At 34.7% G+C, this 24390-nt stretch overlaps 1 protein-coding gene across 4 annotated transcripts in view; it reads right to left on the reverse strand.

Moving 5' to 3' along the window:
- LOC121878457 (inhibitor of Bruton tyrosine kinase-like) overlaps nucleotides 1-15725 on the reverse strand; it is a 34711-nt gene extending 18986 nt beyond the window's left edge. For all 4 annotated transcript variants that reach the window (XR_006091159.1, XM_042384689.1, XM_042384688.1 and 1 more), the window contains exons 1-10: nucleotides 15583-15725; nucleotides 9863-11049; nucleotides 9293-9376; nucleotides 8817-8939; nucleotides 7975-8124; nucleotides 6687-6962; nucleotides 4988-6525; nucleotides 3536-3704; nucleotides 1411-1727; nucleotides 699-901 (exon numbers count right to left, since the gene is read on the reverse strand). Coding sequence is in view for 3 of the 4 variants with exons in the window: in XM_042384689.1 (XP_042240623.1) it covers nucleotides 699-901; nucleotides 1411-1727; nucleotides 3536-3704; nucleotides 4988-6525; nucleotides 6687-6962; nucleotides 7975-8124; nucleotides 8817-8939; nucleotides 9293-9376; nucleotides 9863-9979 (2977 nt within the window). In the remaining variant the exon portion in view is untranslated. The remainder of the gene's footprint in view (nucleotides 1-698; nucleotides 902-1410; nucleotides 1728-3535; nucleotides 3705-4987; nucleotides 6526-6686; nucleotides 6963-7974; nucleotides 8125-8816; nucleotides 8940-9292; nucleotides 9377-9862; nucleotides 11050-15582) is intronic.
- Nucleotides 15726-24390: the final 8665 nt, after the last annotated feature.

Below are 24390 nucleotides of genomic sequence, written 5' to 3' on the forward strand. Positions count from 1 at the left end.
GAAAGTTACTAAGTTATCCACCATAATTTTTACAAAGGGGATATATATATATATTTAGTAATAATTTAAATGTATACTACTATTGTAACACCTCTTAGTCATGTACTTTCTTGCTCTGGTTATCACCTTTATTTTAATATTACCCCTTTACAGTATTTCATCATCATATGTCTAACTATCTCATTCATGCCTATTTATTCCTCTTATTTTATATTTACATTTTTACCTGGGGAAGTCTAAAATATTTTTAAGTACGCTGGTCAGTATGATTTGTGAGTCTCACATCCACTGGTCAGATAGGTTTGCGAGTCATTTTGTTAGCATTCTAATGCCTACAGTTAAGAACCTGATCTTTATTAACAGTTGTTACTCGTGATTGAGCTAACTAGCAGCTAAGCACCATTCTATTTTCGTCAAAATCAGCTAGAGGTCAAGGTCACCTAATTTTTTTTTAATCCTATTAATATCAGATAATACATAAAAGAGGAGTAACTTGGTGCTTTTATCCTTGGTCCCAGCAACCTTTCCTTTGTATATGAACAGGACAATAGCCAAGGACACAGTATGGTATGTATACTCTTACTAAAACAGGGTTATGCCAATGTAAAAGTGAAAAGTTAAAAATAGAAATATTTGAATGACTGAATATCACTATTACCAGAAAAGGAAACAAAGTAGTAAAAATTATATAGAATCACCTTTAACAGATGAAATGTCATCCCATTCTTCATCAGATTCAGGTAATGTAAATGGCTTCTCCTCAAACATCTGCTCTAATTCATCAGCATATGGTGGGTGATCATATGGGGTTATCATCCGGTAAGAGATTGCATGGTATAATTCTCTGTAATATTCACTCAGTTCCACCAAAATATCACTGTTACTGATAGACAGCAGAGATCTGGGGGAAAAATTATACAGGGGGTATACCCAATGACAGCCTTTTGGTGTTATTGCCACTAAAATAATAAGAACAGTACAATACCCTGTGTGTGCATGATTTTATTTTCATAACTAACTTAAAACAGATACAGTAATAGTGTATACCTATTCTTTTAATTTGTTTTTCTTTATAGAAAACATCCAATAATCATTTTGGTATCTAATTTCCTTCCTAATTCCTCTCAATTGCCCAAAGGGCTGGCTGTAAAAGCACTAGGTGACAGGGATGCTACAATAATAAGAAGCATTTATGCTATTTGTGCTAGATAAACCCATGAATGTTAAATTTGTGCATAAAACATAAATTACTGCTCAAATATATAAGGAAATAACTTAAATGCATACATACACTGCTAAATTAAGTTTTGTATTTTTCATTGTGATATAGCCTTTACCTGATAGCTTCAAACAGAAGCATGTAATACTTCATATGAAAATGACTAGAATAAATAAATGAAAATAACTTACCCATTTTCCAGTAGTGTAGGTATATTCAGGCATATATATTCCATTACAATTGTTTTCAACTGAAGTGCATTGTAGGTCACAGAAAATTCCAGCAATTCTGCCACATTCTTCAGAGTGAGCAACTCGCTCAAAACACTTTCACACAGTTCCCGTAGCCGAGTAATCAGAAATTGGTCTGCAACTGCCAGAACATTGCAAACAAACTCTGGATCTCGACATTGAATTAATTTTGGTGATTTATCTTCATAGAGATAGTCAAGGATAATGGAGAGGATGTTGGTTGGCAATGGCATTTCAAGAGATTTTGATGCAGTAGTCTGGAAATAAAATGGCAGTTTTAATATTTTAATAGTCTAAAGGCACGTGTTCACTTGAGAGTAAAGTGCTGTCGACAGCGCTCCTATCAAGTGGACATGGTTCTGAGAGTATCTGTCGGATAGTTTGTGTCTACTGTCGGAGAGTAGACACAAAGTGTCTGCGAATTCGCTCTCATGTGGACATGTGCTAGCCTGCAACTCTCAGCCATACGAATCAAGTTCGCAGTCTGACAGTGCTCTCAAAAGGTGAAACATGGCTCTCTGTACTCAGGAGAAAACTTTTGAACTAATATCCCTGTGTGAAGAGAATCCTATTCTGTGGGATTTCAAGAGGGAAGACTATAGCAAAAGAGGAAAGAAATCCTAAATAATATCTGGCATAAGCAACAAAATTAATGTTAATGTGTCCGAAATTCTTCGAAAACTCCACAATTTAAGAAACCATTCAAATTATCATAATTTCACCAACACTTCTACCTGAGCTGCGGACATGCATGTAAAATTATGGAATTATCAAGCATCTTCTAACTGTAATTCTTTCACAAGCCTATATTAGCATTCAATCCAACTTGTCATTCCACCCACTGCTTTACCCAACACTTTTTGTTTTAGCTTTCTTTTCTTTACTAGCACCAGTGTGACTATAAATGCTGCAGCAAACTTCCTATTGCATCTTCTAGCTACCGACTGACCGAGTCACTATAGTGTGTAGCTCTAGTTCGGGTGGACACACCACTGGGAGTTTTTCCAACAGTTACTGTCGGAAAAACTCTCAAAAGCTGAAACTGGCAGAAATTTGCTCTCGTGTGGACACACACAGGAGAGAAGTATCGACAGTAACTATCAAGAGTCCACTCTCAAGTGGACACGTGCCTTTATAATCATAACTCTCACAAAATATAGCTATAAACAACTAAAAAAAAGAGTCAATCTCATATATGAAATAAACTAAAATTACCCAAGGCCCCAGTAACTCAGCTTGAGTGTGACCATGAAATATGGCAGCATAGTAAAGAGTTGACAAATATGTAAGTAACAACCTAATTCCATGTGTGTGACACCTATACCACTCTGCTACTCTTCCACCTCGACATAAACATTATCTGTATGATGTCCAATTAATATTAGACCAGATTGTTAAACTTCCAAGAATATGAAATGCAACATTGCTCCGTGGTCACTTGAATAAGACCATTTGGGACTTGTTTTGCCTTGCCAGGGGATGTTCAGCATATTGGATCTCATCAGTCCACCATCATTAAAATTTTATGGCCATTTTCCATATTCACCATAAATTACTTTCACAATCTTCACTAGTTGAAAACCACTACACAACAGTCAAAAGGTTACTTAAAAAAATTAAATCTTACTTGCATGAATTACAGATTTTAAATTAAAAATATGACTTGGCAAGAAAATCTCAGCCAAAATTTGATGGCTGAAGGCTAAATAGAAATTAAAATAAAGTCTGGAAACCAAAGACTTGGTCAATATCTAGTTTCATTAGTGACATTTACCATTGACTTTGGACCCCCAAAATGTCTTTCTGCTTTCTATATACAAAGCTTCTATCCAACTTTGGTGGATAAGGGTTAAAAAGAACTAGGTTATGCTAATCAAGTGTGTGACTGCAGAAATTTACTCTAATCCAACAAAACCATATCCCTGACTCATAACACATACAGGCCCCTATACAATCTAGACTTTGCCAGATAGTGTTCTGGTGGAGTAATCAATCTCACAAGTCACTTATAGAGCAAACCCTAAGCTTGAAGAAGCTTTCATGCTACATAAAAATTTCCCTTTACCTCCATCCAACTGGCTCCAAACATGCAATGAAAATATTCTAACTTTGCAGCAAGGATGCACTTGTGGGCCCCAAGAACCTCTCCATTTTTGCTACGGATCATCACATCCCATAGCTCCTGATGCTTCTCTCGACTGTATGTGCATTCTTCCTTGCATGTCACTGTAAACCTGTAGATACAAATAAAAATTAAAGAAAAACTACAGCAGATAATGTCTTTTTTATTTTTAAATTATGGAAGTCAATCAAGATGGTCAACCAAAGCAGAACAACCTTTCACTGATAACAATGAGCTCAATATACTGTAGTTAAAATTCTATACATCAGCAAAATCTAATACTGTATCAAAATCAAATAAAAAGTGAACATAGTTGGAGATATGAGCTAGGAACACTGTTATTGGAAGTTTATCATACACAGTAGCTTTGTTTTAAAAGCAATTCAAAACTAATAAAAGTTGGAATAGTCTTTTCTTCTATTTCCTGGGGATAGATAATTATTTTGTGGAAATAATTTCAAATGAATGTACATGACTGTGTTAGTACGATAATGACTCCTTGACTCCACGGCAAGAGGTTCAAAGAGATAAGAGAACACTTCATACGGATATTTTACACACTAGGAGCAACAGACAAAGCAATTATACATATATTTAAAATATAGAGACTAACTGGTATGTTAATGATGAGGCAAGATCTGGACATCTAGGTATACCTCAGGAAAATGTTGAACTGATAAAGAGAAGTTTTTGAATGAAATCCTAGAACATTAATTCTCACAGCATCATGTAGGTAGCAGACACCCAGATCAACTGTTTGCAAGATTTTAAAATCATCATTAAAATAGAATTGTTACCACATTCAAGTGCTACTTGAGTTACATAAAGCAGATTATCCTTGATAAGCAAACATGTGTCAAAATTACAACAGCAAGAGGACTTTTCACAAAAATAAGAGTTGTTGCATCTGGGCCAGTGAAGAGCCAAATGAGTTCTACAAATGAAAGACAGATTCTCCTAAAACACATAACTGGGTGGGTATGACAAAACCATAGATTTATGGACCCATTTTCTTTGCGGAGCTACAGTGATGGGACCAGATTATCTTGACGTCCTTAGACATCTTTGCAAGGGACTTTATAGTCCGAGATGTACAAAGTTGCAGGTGTACCAGATTTGCATAACTGCATTTAAGTAGCAGTGAGAAAAATAACCACAGATGCTAGTGCAAATTCTCAGCAAATCATCCAAGATATTTGGGAAGTACAGACACTGATAGTGCTCAAGTTGAACCTAATATCAAGGCTTGATATTTATAAGTACAAAATTGGTTATATTATTCATTACCTTTCCTGTAATACCATTATTTCCACAAAATAGACAGGGACTTAATGGAGAGTTTGTACAGATATAATAATATATGACTTATACTGTACATACAAGAAAGACACTTACCTGTTAGCAGGCTTCTCTCCAATTTGAATACATTCATCCATATTCTGTCTTATATCAAGCAGTTCTTTTTCAAGTAATGGGATTTCCAGTTTCTTTGCAACTGACAGAGCAGTCTGTAGTGTGTGTAGCATTCTATCGGCCTCTGTTGACCTTTGTCCTTTTTTCTTTTTTTGTCTGTTAGTAGTTTTTACACACTCTGCTTCTTCTTTGTATAATGAATAAGCAGACCTTTGGTTTAAATTTTCACTTGATGTCCATTCATGCTTGACTGGAGTATTACTATTGATATCGTCCAACAGCTGGTCATTTGTTGGCCCATTCCGATTACAGCCTCCATCAGTAAATTTGCATGAACCAGTATATATGAATGTCAATACTTCTTGAAAGACATCTGGTTGAATATTATGAAGAATCACGAGTTTCTTTCCAGAATTCTGAAGAGTGTTGCCCCACACCTTCTGAACATCCACTTTTTCATCCAGCAAGTTGCCCCTTTCATTAATGAGTTGGCGGCAGAAATAACCACTATGGCTTGCCAAGATATAGGAGTGGGCAGGAAATCTTTGAGTGCCACATACAATCACAACATCGTGTATTGTATCCAATTCATTAGCTTCTTTAAGTAGAGACCCAAAATTTTCTACTGCAGTACTATGGCATACTTGGGGTATGTTTGACACAAGAGCACTTAGATCCAACTGGAGAGCAGCAAAATTAAGACCCTTTGGATCACACATGATGGCAGTAGTGCGGTGCAAAGCAGCAATACGAGTGATGCGTAATGTGAAATAAGTACTGCGATCATGGAATTCAAGAACTTGACCCTTTATTCCTGAAAATCTACGAAAAGAAAGCTTATCAGATGTCTTGCGTTCACGAAGAGGCAATACAACAGCAGAGAAGGCCTCTCCTTTATCAGTTACTATCCCAATGCAATGACGACCCAGACAGAAGTCAGATAAAATTAATTCTCTGTTGATGCTAAAAGTACAGCGTGACAGCTGAGAGGACTCTGCAGTCCAAAAATACAGATGACCTAATGCATTTCCAGTGAGGACAGCAATCTTAAGGTCATCACCTCCATGTTCTATGAGACCATCTGCTCCAATTTTTGAATCTAAGTGACCTCCAACACATGCCACCTTGCTCACTCCACACAGCCTAGAGGCTACCTTGCGTATTTGGTACTGATGAAGAACATATATATCCCCAGATGATGTTGACAATACAGTGGCTCCATCACTAGCTCCCACAGAGACAAGCCGAGTTTTTTCATTTAAAACCACTGACGTCACCTGTCTTGGGATGACAATGGTACGTTCATTAGCATTCTTGAAATGACCAAGTTGGCCTGCATTGAGACCAAATGTATACAGCATGGTGTGTGTCCACATAACAGAGTGGTATTTGGCTGCAGCAATACCTTCAATATTTTCCTTATGGGATTTATGCCAAGTGAGCAATCTTGGAGTATAAACATGTTCTGGTGGTGGATTAAGTCCCAACTGATGATACAAGTTAGTACCACAGCTCCACACCTGGGAAAATAAAAGGAGCAAAATTATTACTTCTGAAAGGAAGATCATTATCATAAATACTATGAAGAAAGTTGAGGGTCTATTTAATAAGCCCATACATCACAAAAAATTTAATTACATGAAAGTTTTAAAATCACAAAAATGTAAAACACAACACTTACTTGTCCCAAAGAGTTTAAAAACAGAGAATGGTCAGGACCTACAGCCACCTTCTCAATAGTTTCATGTAAGAAGGCCTTAACAAGACGTGGGGTGATAACTGGGGAATTGGTATCCAGTCCCAGCCGACCTCCTTGGCCATGACCACAAGCATATACACGACCACCAGTACCAAGGAACAAAGTATGAAATTTACTCATAGCCACATCCTTTAGGTCATCACCTTCACGATGTAAAGAATCTAAACACTCTGGTGTTCCTCTTGCATGTTGGTTTGCCTGATAAAAGAAAACATACATTTCTTATTAAATTTGCTGTGAACCAATTGCCTAATGATGAAGAAAAAAAAAATCATAGCAATGCAATTGAAATTACAGTGAAGTATCCCCCCCACCCCCAAAAAAAAAATATATGAATTATAGATAAGTACACAATACTAACAGATAAATAGAGCTACTGCTGCATACACACACACAAACACTTAAATCAAATAAACTAATGTTAGAGTGATTCAAAAGAGATCAAAGACACAGGAAGGAAATCATAACTTAGTCCTAATCTCTATAGGTTGAAAAGTCATTGAACACTAAACAAAAGATCCAGACAAGATAGGAAACCTGTTCTTAGTAAGATGGAGAATGGAGGGAGCAGAGAAGCCTGATCCCATTTGTTCCAGAACCAGGAAAGTATACTTTTGTATTACCCTCCTGTGAAATAGACTGGGACCTGGTGATATAAATAATATCTCCCACACATTCTATCATGGTAAGATTCCCAGATGAAGAATTCAAGCGATCCCCTTTGGATCCCACATCCACTGAGATGGTATCAACTGTTCCTGACAAAACACCTGCTCTGACACCAGTGGCCAAAATACAGTAAGTGGTCACAAAAAAGAAATGCATATTTAGCAAATTCTCCCTTTACTAAGATGAACCCAACTGAGAGATTCCAGAAGCTCCGAACAGACTCCATGAAGAGCTAGAGAATAAACTCCTGCACTCCAGGATATATCCATGGCATAGAAATCTCATCAGTGGGCAGAGACATCTGCATACACAAATAGGAATTAAATATAAAACAATGGACTATTCCAAGAGCAAGGAATCAGTTCAACATGTTCCTGCCAGAAACAGAAAGATGTAATTTAAGTTCCATATAGCACATCTAGCTATTTGCAATGTTGTGAGAAATCAGAGAACAACAACAACTTGAGGAGAATTATCAAGTAATAAGTGAAGACATAGAACTTTAGGTTATCTAAGTGAATTTGCTAAGCTCATAACTCACCTGTCCTAAATTATAATTTGTGTTATTACCCCACACATAGACCCGCTTTGATAATCCATTGTTGAAGGAAACTGTAGATAGCCTATCAAAGTTTGCATGGTCCAGTGGTGTAAGAGCATCATGATCCAAGGTTGATAAGTTACCACCAGCCTGTTGTAAAAAGAGAAGAGTAATATATTAAATTACTTAAGATATGTAGTGAATGATGGTGGCTTGATACTGAAATCCCTTTTTCTAGATAAGCTTATAGCCATAAGGATCTCATAATACAGGGCTACTATCTATGGGGTCCATGCTTCATATAATCCTCCCATAACATCAGCCAGGGACATCTAAACATTAATCATGCTTTCTTCTCCTTCATATACAGTATCTCCTAAAAAGGGGCTAAGAGGTCACATTAGAGACGAGTTTGCCAAGTTACCACCAGATACACTAAGAAATATTGTCTGCCATCTCGATTTCAGGCCAATCTGCAAATTTGAAATCAATTCCAGCTGACTGAGCCACAAACCTGTTGGAGGGTATCCAAGCCAACTGGCTATAGCCTCTGCTAGAGAAGGGGATTTCTAGCTATAGTGGACAATATTGCATAAAAAGCAATATATATCATGGTTACAGTATATTAAATTTCCTTAATCCTTGTTCTGTCTTTTTTCTTCTTTTCATTCCACAAGCCTCAAAGAACCTCAAATTTACTACAACAAACTTATGCAACTAACAATATCCAAAAATTTGAAACTACATTCCAGTAACATTAATTAGCATGTGCTGTCTCCCCAAGTCCCTTTAGAGATGGATGGAAAAATATTTCCTCTATATATGATAGACGTAAAACTTACCTGAATTAAAGCACAAGCAACATGAAGATGACCATAGAAGAGTGCACGATGTAAGGGAGTATAACCACTTTCCCAGTCACGCTGATTCACCGATGCTCCTTTTGACAGCAGCCACTTCACCACCTGTCAATAATAATAGGTAATACTTTGGATACAAACAAATCCTTACAAAGTTTTAAAATCCATAAATAAAAAATTTAAAAGACTGAAAATATAAAATACTGTATATGTCAGTTTCTTATTAATACCCTGGTGTCTGGGAGTTTTGTTAAACTATAACTCTTTCCAATAGACCAATTATATTCTTCTGTTAAGTGAAGAAAGATGTAAAACAATGTGTCATTAATACTACAGTAATTGGACGATGCATTATGACAAAAACTTTTCAGAAATTTTTTATTTCCAAAAATAATTTTCAAATTTCTGATATGCAAATGTATTAACAGTGAGCTCAGAGCAGCAAACAAAAAACTGACCTTTCTTTTGCCACAAGAAGCTGCAGTGTGAAGCGCAGTTTTCCCCGTTTCATCCGACACAAAACAACAACGCTGACACAGATTCTGGAATAAGGGAGGGGGGGGGGGGTATGATCAGTGAACGAGAATACATCTGTGTATCTCGTATCTCTCCAAGATGGCCGCTCCAGCTAACTCCCAGAGGCATGCACTTTGATTTTTTGCCAGGCCACAAATTTGTATAAGCGAGGGAAGCTTTCGTTACATGAAAAAGAGGTGCTAATTTAGGAAATTCATTTACACAGATTTTTGTATCAAGAATGTTCATAGCTATTGCCTCAAAACCAAAAGGTACCAGTTATTAAGAACAATATAGCACTTAAGAGATTTTTTCTTTGAATATGCCGTTACAGCTATTAACAACCCTAGCAAGTTCAATTGAAATCATATAAGCATTTCAAGTCAATTATTGATATATAACTGATTGCCAATGCAAAAGGGTAGATATGGCCCTGGCTGGGTGAGCTAACTTAACAGTAAATTAATATCAATATAAAGACTAGTCATCCTTATCCAAATCTTGCAACTTACCTTTGTATATGAAATTGCTTGTGCCTCAGACCCCCTGATGATTGCTGCAGTGATAAGTGATCCATGTTTCCGGGAACGACACCCAGAAGTGCAATTTGACTCCAGTGCTCGACTCATTTTGCTCTTATACTTGGAATATGAAAGCAACTGCAAACAACAAAATAGCTGTCCAGCTGGTGTAGGGCAACCTTCAGTTCTTCACTCCATCTACATACCTAATTCACAGCTTGATTATGCCATACAAGTGACACAATGTACAATACCGTGGACACTATCAGCTCATGACTGAAATATTTCATTTTCTACTTGGAACTGCTTTTGAATCATAGCTATTGATTTAAGATTGTCTTCAAATTTTCTCTAAATCAAGAGAGCTATAGTTCTCAACTCTATCATATCCATAATTATGTACACAAAAATGTCTAATTCTTAGTAAGAGTAATTACAGGTAATTACTTCCAACACATACACGTGAGGGTTCTTAAAATCAAGAGAACCAATAAAAAAAAAACCTGGAGACCAGCTCCAAGTTAATTCACAGCCATACATATGAAAGACATTAGATATATTTTTGTGTCTTCATGATAAACTGGAAGAACACTGGAGGTCTGGAGCACACAAGGCTCAATTTGTTGAGTCTACAACAGTCTGAATTCAAGGTATACGTACATATATTCTGGATTCATATGGGGAAAATAATATCACATGAACTGCCAACTGGCAATAGTTTTTCAATAAGCAACTCGTAAATGTTTCCTGTTGAGTAAATCCATAGGAGATGCTGTCTATAAAACAATTGGTTCATATACAGTATTACTGCATAGCTTGTTCTATAGTGCACTTTACAGTGTTAGTATTGTATTACTTTCCATGTTTTTTATTCTAGTTTCTACAAGATACAAACACTACAGTCAAAACTGCCCTCTATGTATCTAACTGCACATTACATGTGATATGTCCAGAGTATAACAAGGCATTTTAAAAGCTCACAGTCACTTCCTCTCATGTAGAGCTAACTAATAACCATTGGTTGCTATATAATGTTCCACAAACTTTCAACAATTTCCCTCCATCAGATATTGAAGTAATGATAGGAGCAAAGGGGAGCCATTACTCAGCTGCGGACCCCCAAAGGGGGCCCTTCTTCTGCTCCCCCGCTCTTAGGCAGCCATAATTATTGAGAGGGCCTGCAAAGAGAAACAGGTACTATAATTGTATATAACTTAAACATGTAAATAAAATAGCCTATCACCATTACCACACAAACATACATTTTTCAAACACAGTAGATCAATGCAAACTAGCCCCTTACTAGGTCTACTGCTTATTATGTACTGTACTGTTATGCCAAGGCATAATTTGGTATTAAATTTTTTGTGAACTTGTTTTTCTTAATATTTTCTATTCCAAGCAGCAATTATTTGGGCAAGTTATGGGAGACTTTCTTGTATATATTGATGCATTACCTATGTAAGAATTTTCTAGAATGTATTGCTTTTTTTTTCGGTGAATAGCCCACCCGGGCACAGATCATCGACCCACAACGGGGCCTAGGCAGCGAAAAAATGAGAGTATAAAGAAATTAAAAATAGAAAAGAAAAAGATTATACTCGTACAGTGATCCCTCGGTTAACAAATTACCTTCCATAAGAATCTTCAACTCGATTAACGAACAAAAATTCGGTTAACGAAATCCTTATGAAATCGTGTCAACATGTTTTCGCCTGCTCACCAGCTGGAGTATTAGTCCGCCAATACAGTAATCGGTTTTAGGGCTTAAATTCGTTACCATTTGAGTAAATATCAAGAAGGTTGTACTATTCAATAATTTTCCAAGTCTTATATTAAATTTTTTTTAGTCATTTTAGCAATTATGTAACATAATTGAAGTACAGGGAACTAGTTTTTAGCGCGCCAAACAGCCACTTGACTCACCCAGAATGGCGTCAGTTTGTGTCTCTGATCAGTGGAGGTAGCATCTTGCTTTGAGACTCTCTTGAACATCAACTATTTTTAAGTTTTTACAGTACAATTATTGGTCATTCTGAAATTTATTTTACATATTGACAATATATAGTGCAGTGCAGTGTTGATTTAAAGAAAATAATCTTGAATTACACCAAGTGAACTTAAAATTTTATGGGTGAAATGACGGCATGGGGTGACTTCTCTTCCACCCCCACTGCCCTCTCTTGTCCCTTCTCCTCCACCCCCACTTCTAATTCCCATCATCATCATCATCAACCAGGAGCCTTCTACATACACACCTCAAAGTAAGTGTACTTTACTGAACGTATTTTTAGTTTGTATGTAATTTTCGGTGAGCTGGAACCAATTACCAAAAATCCCAGTGAAACAATGGTTTCGGTTAACGAACGACCTTCTAGAACGAATTGTGTTCGTTAACCGAGGGACCACTGTACTGTATTAATCTACATCACGAAGATGCCGGAAAACCAGCTTTTTGAAGTGACATTGTATGTGTATGGAAACACAGAAGAAAGTAGAGCATTCCACAGTTTGACTGTGTGAGGAAGGAAGGATGTACTATAACGGGTTATTCTTGTTTGACCGACATCCACAGATAAACGGTGGGCATCGCAGGCAAGACGAGTGTTACGAGCCTACGACCTTGCCGGCGGTACACAGGATGCCAAATCCACCAAACATTGCCCGTTAAAGTATCTGTAAAAGGGAGACATGTCTGGGTGGTGCAAGGATGTTATATGATCGTCTGATGAGGTATATATGCGGCAGTGGGCTGCCTTAGAATTAGTCGATCGGTTCTGCTCAGAGTGTGAAGTACAAGCCTAGTAGTGACAACTGAAATTAATTGTTGTGCAAGTATTGTGGAATTGTTGTGAGCAATATAAAGTGAAAAGACTAAGGAATTGTACACTGGTAGTGTGCCGACTACAGTATATACACCGGTATTCCAAGTGAGAAGTCCAGCTGTGAAGACAGACCCTGCGAACAGTGTTGTAAAGAATAAGTGATAATTAGAGGAGACTAGAGGTCACAAGTGTGTTTCTGTGACTTGGTGAAAATCTACCTGCCTGTTGTTTGTCTGTAAACTAATACTGATCGTCAGGAAATTACCAGACTAGCAGAACAGCTAGTAGTAATTTGAGGTTACTTGTGATATATCTACTGCTTCTGTACATACGACCTTGGCCTCTGGCAATCAGTGGTGGAAGAGGAGGGTCGTAATAGTACTATTCACCTGATGACTAACAAAATTAATCCAGTAGTAACCAACTCTTAATTTTCCATTTAAATTCTGTCCCACATTCTCAACATTTTGAGTGTGGAAATAACTGTGTAACTTGCCCATAGTCTTGCAAGATCACGTTTTATTCCTTTTGTGGGGACCGGTGGTAGATGTGATACCATTCTTGCCTTGCAAGCGAGATGTCACGGGTTCGATTCCCGGGCCGGTGGAAGTTGTTTGGACTTACTTCCTAGCCCCCATTAGTCCCTGTTCACCTAGCAGTAAAGTAGGTACCTGTTGCAAATCGAAAGTTGTGAATTAGTATTCAGGGAGTTGTTGGAGCTTCCAATAACTTGATGACATAAACCACTGACTCTTCAGGCTTCTACGCCCTTGACTCTTCAGGCTTCTACGCCCTTGACTCTTCAGGCTTCTATGCCCTTGACTCTTCAGGCTTCTACGCCCTTAACTTGTGAGACATAAAGGCAAGCATGAACTTAGCATGCTTCCCTATTGGGCGCTGTCAACGCTTCTGCGCTTCACCTTACACAAGGATGTAGGGGGGTGCCCAATAAAAAATAAATAAATAAAAATAAATAAAAAGTTTTATTCCTTTACCAGAATATTTGCCATTCCCCAAATTTGGTCAGAGTATTTAATTACCTCAAGCAAGATGGTGACAATAAAAAAGTAGGCACTGTGAGTGTGCTCTGATTGGCTAATTGTCCATTACCAGTGAACAAAATGGCAAAATATCCATTGCATTCATTATTCCTAGAGTTATATGGGAAATACGTATTGCAATAAACAACAACCACAGAATTCCGGAAATTCACTACACTCACTCAATCGATAGAACTATTTTTTCTATGATCATTTTCTTATACCTGTATTACACTCCGCTGCAAATTGATAAAAAGGAAGTTATTGAATTTTAAAAAGAATAAAATCAGAGCACCTCTTGCCCCTATGCTGTTGCTCAAATTGTGTGTGTTCGTACTTGAGTCGTGCAAATATTGTGACGACTATTTACTGTATTTGGTAAATGTTTACAAAACTGTTATCATTAGAAGTTGTTTGTTGATTTTCTTTATTTTTGCTATAATTATTGTTTTGATGATTTTAATTATATTAAAAGAAACGACAACTTTCTAGAATAATTAAAAAAAAATTAATTATTGTTTTTAGTTACTCTATCCCACCGCATAATTCTCCTCCCGGTGCATGCCTAGTACTTGCCAACAGTGTGTAACAGAGACAAGACCGATCGCCCAAGTGGCTAACGAACCGATCAGTGGTGAAGAGGACAAAAGTAAAAGCAAGTAAAAGAATCCATCTTCAAGAGACATTTCCTAAATGATGGTGAAAGCTTCCACAAATTCCTCCTGATGTATATCAACCTCAATATTAAGGTAAGTTGTTTAACACATAAATTAACACAATAACGAATAGAACCTAATAAAACCTATGGGTATGTTAGGTCAGGTTCTATTAGGTTTATGTATTGTCGTTTCCATTTGTGTGTTTAATATCATGCTATTAGTGTGTACAAAAAATTTAAATCAAATTGCAGATTTCCTTCGGGTGATAACAGTTTTGTAAACCTTTACCATTTATATTCTCATCGAGGCTGACCACGTGACACTGGGTTATTACATAGCATCTGGGGGTCCAGGGGTGGAGCCCTTGGCTAGGGGGTTAGGTAAGGTTTAGTTTCGTTATATTGTATAAGTTAGCAAGCACAGAGTACCGGGAATTCAGAACACGCAATCGATAGAACTATTATTTCTACTATTTTTTCGTAAATAGCAGAATTTGTGTAATGTGTTCTTCTGATGTTTTCTTGTTGCAATCCGGCCAATTTGGGAATTCGCTTCTACCACAAATTACTCGTTTTAGCTTCTTCCCTCCCAGAACCCAGAATTCCCACGCTTTCCCCCATTATTGTTGGGGGGCTAAATCCAAAATGAGTGATTTTCGGTAAAAAGGATGTCAGTTTTGAACCAATCGCATCAAAGACATCAGAATAAACACTTTTTTTTCCTCATGTTCTTTGGTTGCTACAATCTGCAATTTTACAATTGTTTGGATGATAGGAAAACAGAAATAACAATGCACAGGCTAGGAAGTTAGGTGAGGTTAGGTTTGGTAAGGTTCTAATAGGTTCTGTGGATTGTCATTTTAATTGAATTAGCCAATCAGAGCGCACTCACGGTAAAATAGCGTTAGTAGGTATTCAGCCAGTCACGGCAAAATATCCACTGAGAAGAAAATAAATCCCAAGATTTAAGAATATATATTTACCAAATATGTTATGGTGACATCTCTAGTAAACGCTTAAAAATATATTTTCCATAATTATATTTCTATGTTAATGACAATTAGCGGAAATTGTAAAAGTAAAGTGTCAGCAGTGTTGGGCGACATATGTAAGAGATGATATTTGTTGGCAAGTACACGTATTACACCTCCATCTCACTAAGCCAACATATTTACCAACTTCTCATACCTTCTTTACTATTTGAAACTCTCCACCACGGTGAATCCAACACGGAGAACTGAAGTCATGGCAAAAGAATCCAAAAATGCTTGGCCAAATCCGTCCATGACGTGTAGTGTGTGGTGGCCGTAACGAGACTACTGAACGACCCTCCGTCCTCTGACCGAACCACCGACTCCATAAGGGAATTCATCTAATACCTTTACTTTACTGGGATCTCTGAATTAATTAAATCTGATATAAATAACAAAAAACAACAATGACTGTACTTTAGGAACAATTAATTAATATTGGTAATAACTTATGGAAATTTAACTGATGAAGAAATCTAAACAATATGATTATGTAGTCCTAGCTGTGATTATAAGTCGTTAATAAGTACTGTATGTTAGGTATATCATCCAAATATGATATACATAACATAATTTAATAGGATGATTGACCAATGCAAAGTGTGGGATGATAACTCTTACACAGCATGATGTCATAAGTTTGTTATTTTTCTCTCGAGAGCAAACTTACAGGTGCAAACGCATATTAATATGATCACTTTAAGATTAGCTCCCCATTCTTATTTCACATGATTATTAAACTCCCTAATCTCAATTAACCTAATCCCCTGGGTGGCACTGGGTGTTAAATCATCAGTTGAAATACACTGGAGCTAATCTTCAAGTGATTTGAAATGCAAATATTCTAGTTATGATTTGAAGTGAAACATTATCAGAGTATTACTTTTAGCCAAGACCACTCAGCATTATAAATTAGCTGTTTTCTGAATACACAAACTATGCTGTATTGTACAATGATTATATCTACAATACATGGCTTGTTACTGTATTCTGGTAGGAGGTTAAAGGTGGTCAAACTACTGTAATTTCAAAGTATACTGTATCAAGATTAAGCAATTGAGCTTATTTCACTTTGTGATTAAACACCCTAACTACGGAGGAGGGGGGGTAGATCAGTGCTTAATCATCATATGAAATAGGCTCTGGTTCCTAATTCACATGCTCCTTCTTTTCATATTTATACAGAACCTTAAACTTGTGTATACAGTACTGTGCTTAAGGATGTTTTTAACTACAAAGTGGTTACAACACTCCCAATTTTCTAGAAAGGATTTATTGAGGTTTCTATTCATTAATTTCATTGTTTAAAAGGAAAATATTGATAGAAACTATTAATCATTAGACATGATTGAAGGCCAATGGCACCAGAAACATTACAATATAATTTTCAATTGAAATCCGTGGGGGTACAGCAGTCACTTAAAACATAAAAGGAATAAAGGCAAGCTTTAGTATAGATCTCTTGCAATAAATACAAGCTTCAGAGAGATGACAATAAAACTGGTTACATGTATGAAAATTTTATTGAATTATTCTTAAACTAGGAATGCTAACAAGCTACAACACATTGCATGGTATCAATGCATAGCCCTGACAATATAGCTAGCAGCATCATTCAAGTAGGGTAGACACTTGTACAGGCAGGCTGTGGGTTCCTGCTTGTGAGATATGTGATTCTGTTGATGTGATCAATAAAAACTTATGAAGTCATATAGTATGCTTAATTGAATGTTGAAAAACAAAATATTAACATGTTTAAGCACAAACATGTGATCTTATGTACTGTACATATACATATGACTATACAGTACCTGTACTGTATTATTGAATGTGTTTAAGATGCTCAATGTGTACTGTTAAATGTGTTTTAAATTATGTAAAACTCCATGTAATATATATATATAATATAATATATATAAATATATATATATATATATATATATATATATATATATATATATATATATATATATATATATATATATATATATATATATATATATATATATATATATATATATATATATATATATATATATATATATATATATATATATATATATATATATATATATATATATATCGCATGTAAATCCACAATGGAAATGTGGATAAGATAAATATTGATAAAATCACACGGGAAAATGGAAACAACGGAGCACCTTAGCTTTCGTCTTTATTCAAGACATCTTCAGAGGCAACTGGACTACATGGACAGAGAGAGGCTTAAATATACAGGGTGACCTTAAAAACATGAGGTCAGGTCATAATGATGTCATCCACTAATCCCCACACCAACACACACGTAGAAGAGCTGACCTGACCTCATGTTTTTAAGGTCACCCTGTATATTTAAGCCTCTCTCTGTCCATGTAGTTCAGTTGCCTCTGAAGATGTCTTGAATAAAGACGAAAGCTAAGGTGCTCCGTTGTTTCCATTTTCCCGTGTGATTTTATCAAAATATATATTATATATATATATGTATACCTATATATATATATATATATATATATATATATATATATATATTATATATATATATATATATATATATATATATATATATATATATATATATATATATATATATATATATATATATATATATATATATATATATAATATATATATATACTGTACTGTGTGTGTACAGTATGTATGTGTCAATGTGTTTTCATTTGTTTTCTGAAAAAGTATATTAAGGTACCAGAAACAATAACAGTCAAGCTTTACTCCTCTGAATATTTCTACTTATATAGTATATAGTACTGTACAAGTAAATTTTTATTGGTAAAACAATTTTTTATAAAAGTTATACCAAGTATATTGTTAGATTTTGCATACAACATTTTGACAAACCTAAAATGTTAATATACTGTACAAACTTCCTAAAGCCATATTCAGAAGACATACAGTTTCATCTATACATTCACAATGATCATAAATTAACTGATCCATTATTTATAGAAAATTTGAATTCATTGAGAAATTTACTTATATATTAATAGTATTTGTGCACATGACATGGAGAATAGATTGCATGAATCAAAATCACCTGAGAGCAAGTCGGTGCATTAGGAAATTGTTAACTGTCATGGTAATATTTATAAAATTAGCAGAAACTGAGATAAACAAGGGGATCTATAAATATATATACTTCTTAAACACTATTTCTGTCCTTATTCAACTTGTATGTATGAAAACAAGACATACAGTATATACCATATATATATATATATATATATATATATATATATATATATATATATATATATATATATATATATATATATATATATATATATATATATATATATATATATATATATATATATATATATATATATATATAGTATACTGTACTGTATATAACTCTCCCCAAAGAAGGGAGAAGCACAGAGCTGGAACATATTATCCCTGCGTTCATGCCCCTGGGCACTGATTTGACTGAGGTCTGAGGTTAGTGAAATTATGGAACATAGAAGTACTGCATGCACATTTATAAAAATTTCTAAATTGACATAACTTGTAAAATTTATGATATGCCACATGGAAATCCTTCATCATGAGCATCATCACCATAGACTATTTTTTGATAATTATTTTGATCTTATATCTTTCTTACATATACGTAGACTTACAGCAAATGGTCAAAAAAAAAAGTTTAATGAAGGAACATGAAAACATGCACAGAATGAATTATGACCTATGAGGGACATGTTAAAAAGATAATAATATTCATGAGAGACTAATTTAAGAGAAACACTTGCCCCATCTGACACAGACAAGTCTACACATACAGAAGAAAAAAAAAAAAAATTAAATATACTGTATATAAAACTGCATTATTTATGAATGATTTACTTTGATTCATGTAGGAACACTGTTGTAAATTAATTTGATGATAAATGAGGTTCGGCATACATATGACAAACTTTCACAGCTCAGGCTACAATTGACGAACAAACCACATGAGTGTACAAAAGCCATTTGATGGGGAAAGCAAGACTATTCCTTTACTATAAAAAAAAATGGATTTTCAGGGGTATGGTAAGTTCGTCATTCGTAAGCCGAGTGCCTCAAATATTGAGATTACATTTGCTGAAAGATGAAGCTGTTATGATTCATGGAGATTTTCACAAATGATATTATGAATTGGACGTGTCTTGTGACTAAAAGTTGAGGAAAAAATGAAGATGCTTGTCTTATCTGATAAATTCCTTTAGACTGCATATAACTTATACACTAAAGTAACCCAAAATGATACAGAGCTAAGGACAACAAGCAAACAGTTCGAGGGACATAATAGTACAGGGTGTAACTGAAATATTCATATTTAATTAATCCCATTTGGGGAAGAGAGAGAAAATCAGATAATTAGATGTGAAGTGCTACTTGGAGGTGGGATGGTATTACACTTTGATTTTAACTACTGTATATTCAGTTTTAAAAGGAGATCCAGCACCAACTCTTGCAGAACTTGGTAAAGAATGTGGTAAGCTGGTTTGACAATCACATATATAAGGCAGTTGCCATTAGTTACACAAAGAATAGGAAAGCACAAAATGCATGTGGGCTGCCAAAGTCAGTATATTTTAGGAGGAAATAATAAAACAGGAAAAGATAAAAGGTTTAAAATGAGCCGATATATTAAGGCATAAAAAAGTGAAAAGTAGCATTATCTGAAGGATCATGTGGAGCCTCAGACTGTAGCACACCAGCTAAAGGTTGTGCAAATATAATATGGCCAAAGAAAATAACAATCCATGAGAAGAAAAACAAACACTGTCTCCTTACAAAGGTTTCAAACAGCAGTATATACAAGAGATGACAAACCCTTCCTCCCATACAATGATTCTATGGGCAGAGAAGACCAAATATTTACTACTATTTGAAAACTATTACAGATATGAATTAAATTCATGTTAGACATGCACAATACTGACTAGTCATTGTCACCACAACCAATCAAGTAATAGATTAAGTCAAAGTTGATTACTTATTCCCACTTCCTAATTCCAAGTTTTTCCCTCAAAAACCTCAAGCATATACCAAGGAGCCAGGAACAGGGAACTAGTAACTGTGAACTGAGAATAACTAACCAACTTCAACCTAATAGGTAATAGTCTACACGTCTTTCATAAACTCATTTTTTAACATTTTATATTACAAGATGGCCATGTCAAATCTGTGTTATGCATAATCTATAAAGCATACAACACTGCCGACATATTTTAGATTCAAGTGCATCAGTTGCGAGGAATATACGGATCGACCTTCTGTACATCTTCTGAATATAGACATTAATAAAGACATATAATTGTTTAAAGTCATGTAGCTTTTGAATACCCTGACTTCTCCTGATGTTTTGGTACAGTTAAAATGGCTACAAGTCTACCACAATAATAATAATAATCATAATGATAATACAAAAAAGTTTGATATGAATCCCTTATGTCTAATTGCTGAGGTTGGATGTTTTGCATAAGCAGACCTTAAACTCAATTACAACCTGCATACACTTTCTAAATTCAAACTTACATAATGACATACAAAATTCAACTTAATTACTTCTACAAAAATAGCTGTCCAAGTGTAATACAAAATAAACTTATATACAAAATCTTAAAAAAAGCACTACAAAAGGCTAAGGTTAGAGTTCTCAGTCTATTTGATGAAGGGAATGGTGAGATTCAGTACTGCTAACCAAGAATTACATAACTCTTCATTCTACCTGAGCACAAATTAACCATGAGTCTGAACCTGAAATCAGATGGAAAGTTTATTACATACTGTACCCAATGAGATCATATTTCTTCTTCACTCTTGCAAGCCTTTCCCCTCTATGACCCTGGATGGCTGGGACAAAAATGTAACCCAGGATCTTTTCATTTCTCATTCAGTCTCTCTAACTGCTATAACATATTTAAAATAAACATATCTTTCATCATCTATGATTAAATACAGCAAAGTATTTGAAGCAGCTCATAGAAGTTCTCATGGTCAGTTAATGGTTTTTCACTTTTAGAATCTTTAAGCAATATCTGAATACATGTACAGTATAGAAAACGGTATCCAGGTTTTTATCGATACTGCATTATATGTTACGGAAATTCTAATTGGTTTGGTGATGTGGCTGATAAATATTTGTATACAGTACGTATAGTATATCATTACTGTACTGGAATATATGTAAATGACTTTTGCTGAGGATTCACAATAAATGGACGACTTGCAGGGCAGTGAATTAACCAATACAGTACAGTATATCACTTTTTTCAAGAGGAGAATCTCCTAATACAAAGTAAGTGTAGTTAAATAATAGTGTTTCTGATGCATTCTTCACTACATTGATTTTTATTTTTTATTTTTCATTTTGCCTCTTGGCTTGATCAGATTGGTTACCCAAGTTTGTCTTTGCAAATCTTGATAACTAAGAGATTCGGGGCAGCTTCTTATGGAGTAAAAAAAAAACAGTCCATCTGATTCAAAACAGTTTTCAAGCTCACTCTGAGTTCTTAACTCAAGACATAATAAAGTAAAGATTAATATGTAGATAACAACAAACCAAAGAAAAAAGCCAGAAGGTTTGTGACACCAACATATTCCAGATACACAAATAAAGAGAACCTATTATATGCCTCATACTCGTCCTCAAGCTTAGCGAGTCTGAATAAGAACTCTTACTCAAACTATTATAAAATCATGGCATAAGAAGGTAATCATATGACTAACTGTGATATTCAGGGCTGCCGTGTCATGGCTGAGGTAGAATAATGGCAAGCACTGTGGGAAAGAGAAATGGATCAATTGATCTATGATAAAATTTTCAGTATGGTTTCTAATTTTCTTTTATAAAGTAATATGTAGACTGTAGTTGAAAATCATTTTTACACATACTATATATATATATATATATATATATATATATATATATATATATATATATATATATATATATATATATATATATATATATATATATATATATATATATATATATATATATATATATATATATATATATATATATATATATATATATATATATATATATATATATATATATATATATATATATATATATATATATAAATTTAGTAATTCCAAAGTAAAAAAAATCCAAGTTATGCATTAAGGTTAAAAAAAAAAAATAATAATTAAAAAATAAAATAAAATAATAATAATTTGCTAAAATATCCACTTCCATTTCCCGACCCAGACAGGTACTGACAGTAGGACAAAATTTTTATGTGGAGACCAAGTTAATTAATATATATGCCCTGATATAAAGTTGCATGTATGACAGTGAGGGAGATGCAGTCTTCACCTGGCAGAATCCTCTTCACCTGGCAGAATACTAAAGGAAGTACATGACAATACTGTACCTAAAAAATGCAATCATTAATTGGTTAATACTTTATGCCATGTTAAAATGGAACATGGAAAGATGCTGTTACCCTAAAGACCCTGACTTCCGTGCAAGTTGTGTAGGAGATAACACATAATGCCTGTTTCTGTACACTAGGTTCACTTAAAGTTTGGGGACAGAGATTTATACGGACATTTTGCTAATGTTTACGAATAACATATTTGTAAATTCAATGGTGAATTATGGAGACATAATTAAGCCATAAAGTGCTTTCACAGATCATATTACATACCTATATTCCAAGATTAATATCATACAATTAATCATAGCTTGTAATTAATTAGATACAATAAGTATTAAATAAAAGTCAGTTGTTTCAAAGTCTGTAGCTGCCAAAAGATACAATTTTCTTAATCCAGTGATAATCCTGTCATTAAATTTTATTTCTGACCTTAGTGTGTCTCCTTTGAACATAGGCATATAATTTACCATGGATAGAACCACCCTTCATTCAACATGTTAATATTTGTTTATAATGTAACACCTCAACAATTCTACTTAACTACACTAAAAGAATGCTTAAAATAATTTTCATTAGACTTTCACTCTGCTGTTTAAGTAACATTTAATAATTTTTTTCTCACCAAGATTCAAAATGCCATTCATACCATAAACAAATCAAAATAACAAGGTCGAGATCCTGAAACAGTCCTTGAGAATGCGTGTTTGTATAAAACAGGGGAAAGGAAAAGATCTTTTGACCTTAGGATAAGATAAGCCTAAAGAAATAAAATAAAAAATAATGTATAAATGAAAAAGAAATGTTACCTCACAAAGTAATGAAACAATAAAAATGTTTACTAATTAGCGACTAGTTACAAGGATTAATGGTGAAGTGTTAACAGTATTCAAGTATTGCTTCATAATATCGACCAAACTAAAGGATCTATTGCTCATAAGCATTGGACAAACTGTTACATAAGGGAGTGTATCTTGTAAAAATAACTACAAGATGCTGCTGCTGTAGGAACACAACCGCACACATTGTATACAGTGGACTGCTGCTCAGTTATCAGGGTAAACTTACCCTATTTTGTCTTCACCAGCTCATGTTTTGATTTGCTGAAATGCACACATGTAGAAAACTTCCAACACTGGAACACTGATTATTACCTGTGGCTAATGTTGACCTAAATACCTACTATAATGTTACAGTGAATAATCAAAGTGATTCACACAACAGTTGAGGAATACAACACACTGCTTGGTAGTGCATAGTACCAGGTACATAAGTAGTTGTGCATTCATTAACTTTATGCTTTTAAAAAGTGAAGTACCTGGGCCACTGTGTATTCCTCAGCTTCACAGACAAACTAGCACTAGTTTACCAAGAGAACTGATATTCTCTTATTTTGTTTGGCAATCAGTATAAATGAGATGAATATGAGTATCTGTTTACCTGTGCTTAGGATAAATTTGTAGATGAGTTTTAAGGCATGACAGGAGAATACATATATCTAGGATAGATACGAAATTTGTGACATATATATTCTCCAGTCAAATCTTAGTAAAATGTAGTCCCTTGTGGTTGGC

Source organism: Homarus americanus, unplaced genomic scaffold (genome assembly GCF_018991925.1).
Source record: "Homarus americanus isolate GMGI-L3 unplaced genomic scaffold, GMGI_Hamer_2.0 scaffold41027, whole genome shotgun sequence".
Classification (NCBI taxonomy): domain Eukaryota; kingdom Metazoa; phylum Arthropoda; class Malacostraca; order Decapoda; family Nephropidae; genus Homarus; species Homarus americanus.